Source organism: Penaeus vannamei, chromosome 27 (genome assembly GCF_042767895.1).
Source record: "Penaeus vannamei isolate JL-2024 chromosome 27, ASM4276789v1, whole genome shotgun sequence".
In the NCBI taxonomy this organism is placed as follows: Eukaryota; Metazoa; Arthropoda; class Malacostraca; order Decapoda; family Penaeidae; genus Penaeus; species Penaeus vannamei.
The window spans coordinates 29,862,390-29,864,889 of NC_091575.1; the positions used below are offsets into that span (position 1 = coordinate 29,862,390).

The following is a 2,500-nucleotide window of genomic DNA, read 5'->3' on the forward strand; positions in this document are numbered from 1 at the left end:
ATAAAACAAAAATGTGATAAAGGAAAAGAAAACGAAATTGAAGAGATAAGAAAAGAAGAAGAAAATGAAGAGAACACAAAAAAAGGAAAAAAAAAGGAAAAACAAAAGAAAATAAAGAGAAAAGAAATGAAAAGAAAACAGAACAGAAAAAAGAAAACGAAGAGAAAAACAAAAAAACAAAATGAAAAGCAAAGAAAAAGGAAAAATAAAAATAAAAGCAAAGAAGAAAAAACGAAAACCGAAAAACAAGAAACAGAATGAAAAAAACAAAAGAAAAGAAAAAAGACAGAAAAGAAGAAGAAGAAAGAGAAAATACGAGAAAACAAAAATGAAAACAAAAAAGAAAAAGGAAACCAGAAGCAGAGAGAGAGAGAGAGAGAGAGAGAGAGAGAGAGAGAGAGAGAGAGAGAGAGAGAGAGAGAGAGAGAGAGAGAGAGAGAGAGAGAGAGAAAAAAACTGAAAACAAAAGAAAAAGAAACCAGAAAAGAGAGAGAGAGAAAGAAAAGAAAAGAAAAGAAAAGAAAAAAACAACACCCCCTAATACCACAATAGCACTCATCTTCGGCCTAGAGAGCAACCGAGCAATTGAGACGGACCCATATTCCAGACAGAAAACAGCTGATCACAAAACAGCTGATACGTCACCGGAGGTACATAAACACGTGACAGATCAGAGAAGGGTTCAGTGTGCGTATGTCTCCTTCCCTTGCAAGACGTGTGCTGTGTTGACGTCGTGATTTCCAAGATGGCTGCCAAGGGTATAGTCATTCGTTGACGGTTTTAAAGTTTTTGAGATTTATAGTAGATATTTTTTATTCTTTTGTACTATTTTTTTTATTCTGAATTACTTGTTTATTATCTATTTTTTTTTTTAGATAAGGTATTCCGTGAAGAAAAGAGTTTTTATCTATTGATTTTAGATTTTATTTTTGGTCGAATTCTTATTATAAATCGTCAAATAGTTTGTTTATTATCATCTATCTTTTATGAAGTTATTTTGTTAGGAATTGAGTCTTTATCTATCATTTATCGGATTTCATTTTTTTGTAGAATCCCTATTGTTATTGATAGTATTGTTATGATTATGACTATTATTATTATCAATGTTATTGTTATCAATAGCATTGTTTTTATTATTGTTATTATTTTCATCATTACCATTGTTATTACTATCATTATCAATATTATCATTATTACCATTGGTATTACTGTCATTATCATTGTTACCATTGTTATTACTATCATTATCATTATTATCATTATTACCATTGTTATTACTATCATTATCATTATTATCATTATGACCATTGTTATTACTATCATTATCAATATTATAATTATGACCATTGTTATAACTATCATTATCATTAGTATTATACCATTGTTGTTATCATTATCATTATTATTATTATTATTATTATTACCATTATTATCATCATAACTATATTCTTAAAGCAACTACTCAGTAAAAAAAGAGGCTTTAATCCTTCTCAACCTTCCCCTATCTCCTCCACAGGCTCACTCTTAATCCTCCTCGCCCTCTCCCTCTATACCCACGCTGCCGAACTGAAAACGAAAGAGGGAAGTGAAGAAAACGAAGGAAGATACATAAGCGACAGCCAGATCTTCACCCTTGGCACTGTGAACATCAGGAGCCTCATTCTGTTCAGTCTCGGCGCCCTCCTGGTGTTGGCACTCCTGGCTGTCACCGCCACCACCCCTCGAGAAGCTGGTGCCATTCGCCACGTCCGCTCGCCGTGAGTGCCTTGGCTCCTTGCTGGTCGTGTAGGGTGGACTTGTTTATTTATGGAGTTATTTATTGTATATCTATTTTTATTTGTATTTATTTATCTGTATTTGTTTTAGAATGTATTTATTGTATATATGAGTGAGAATGTGAGTGAGAGGAAATAGAGTGTGTGTGTGTGTGTGTGTGTATGTGTTCGCGCGCGCGCGAGCGCGCGTGTGTGGTGGGCAGCGGTAACAAGCAGCTGAGGACCATGTGGGTCGGTCTCCCCAGCGGCGAGTTCGAGTCCAGCCCAAGGGTCCGAGACCAGAAGGACGAGCATCAAGGTATCGGGGTCTACCTACAGGAACCTTTGAAAGTCCTTTGAAAGAAGGCGCGTAAAACCTGATCATACGTGTGTTTGTGTGTGTATGTGTTTGTTCGTTTGTTTGTTTATGTGTGTGTGTGTGTATGTGTTTGTTTGTGTGTGTGTGTGTGCTTGTGTGTGAGTGTGTGTGTGTGCATTTGTGCAGGCGTGCGTACATGTATAAGGTGTCATGGACGTATGTAAAGGACGTCCCAAATTCTTCTCCGAACAACCCTCTAAGACACACACACACACACACACACATACACACACACACACACACACACACACACACATACACACACACACACACACACACACACACACACACACACACACACACACACACAACCCTCTTCGTCAAGTAAAAAAAAGGGAAAAAATACACGTTTTGAGTACACAAACCT

At 36.2% G+C, this 2,500-nt stretch overlaps 1 protein-coding gene across 1 annotated transcript in view; it reads left to right on the top strand.

The window, feature by feature from the left end:
* The first annotated feature begins 691 nt into the window (after window positions 1-691).
* The window catches only part of LOC113811181 (uncharacterized), a 2,047-nt gene continuing 238 nt past the window's right edge, over window positions 692-2,500 (top strand). Inside the window, exons 1-2 of the mRNA XM_070140571.1 lie at window positions 692-758; window positions 1,517-1,757. Coding sequence (XP_069996672.1) covers window positions 746-758; window positions 1,517-1,757 — 254 coding nt within the window. The 5' untranslated portion in view covers window positions 692-745. The remainder of the gene's footprint in view (window positions 759-1,516; window positions 1,758-2,500) is intronic.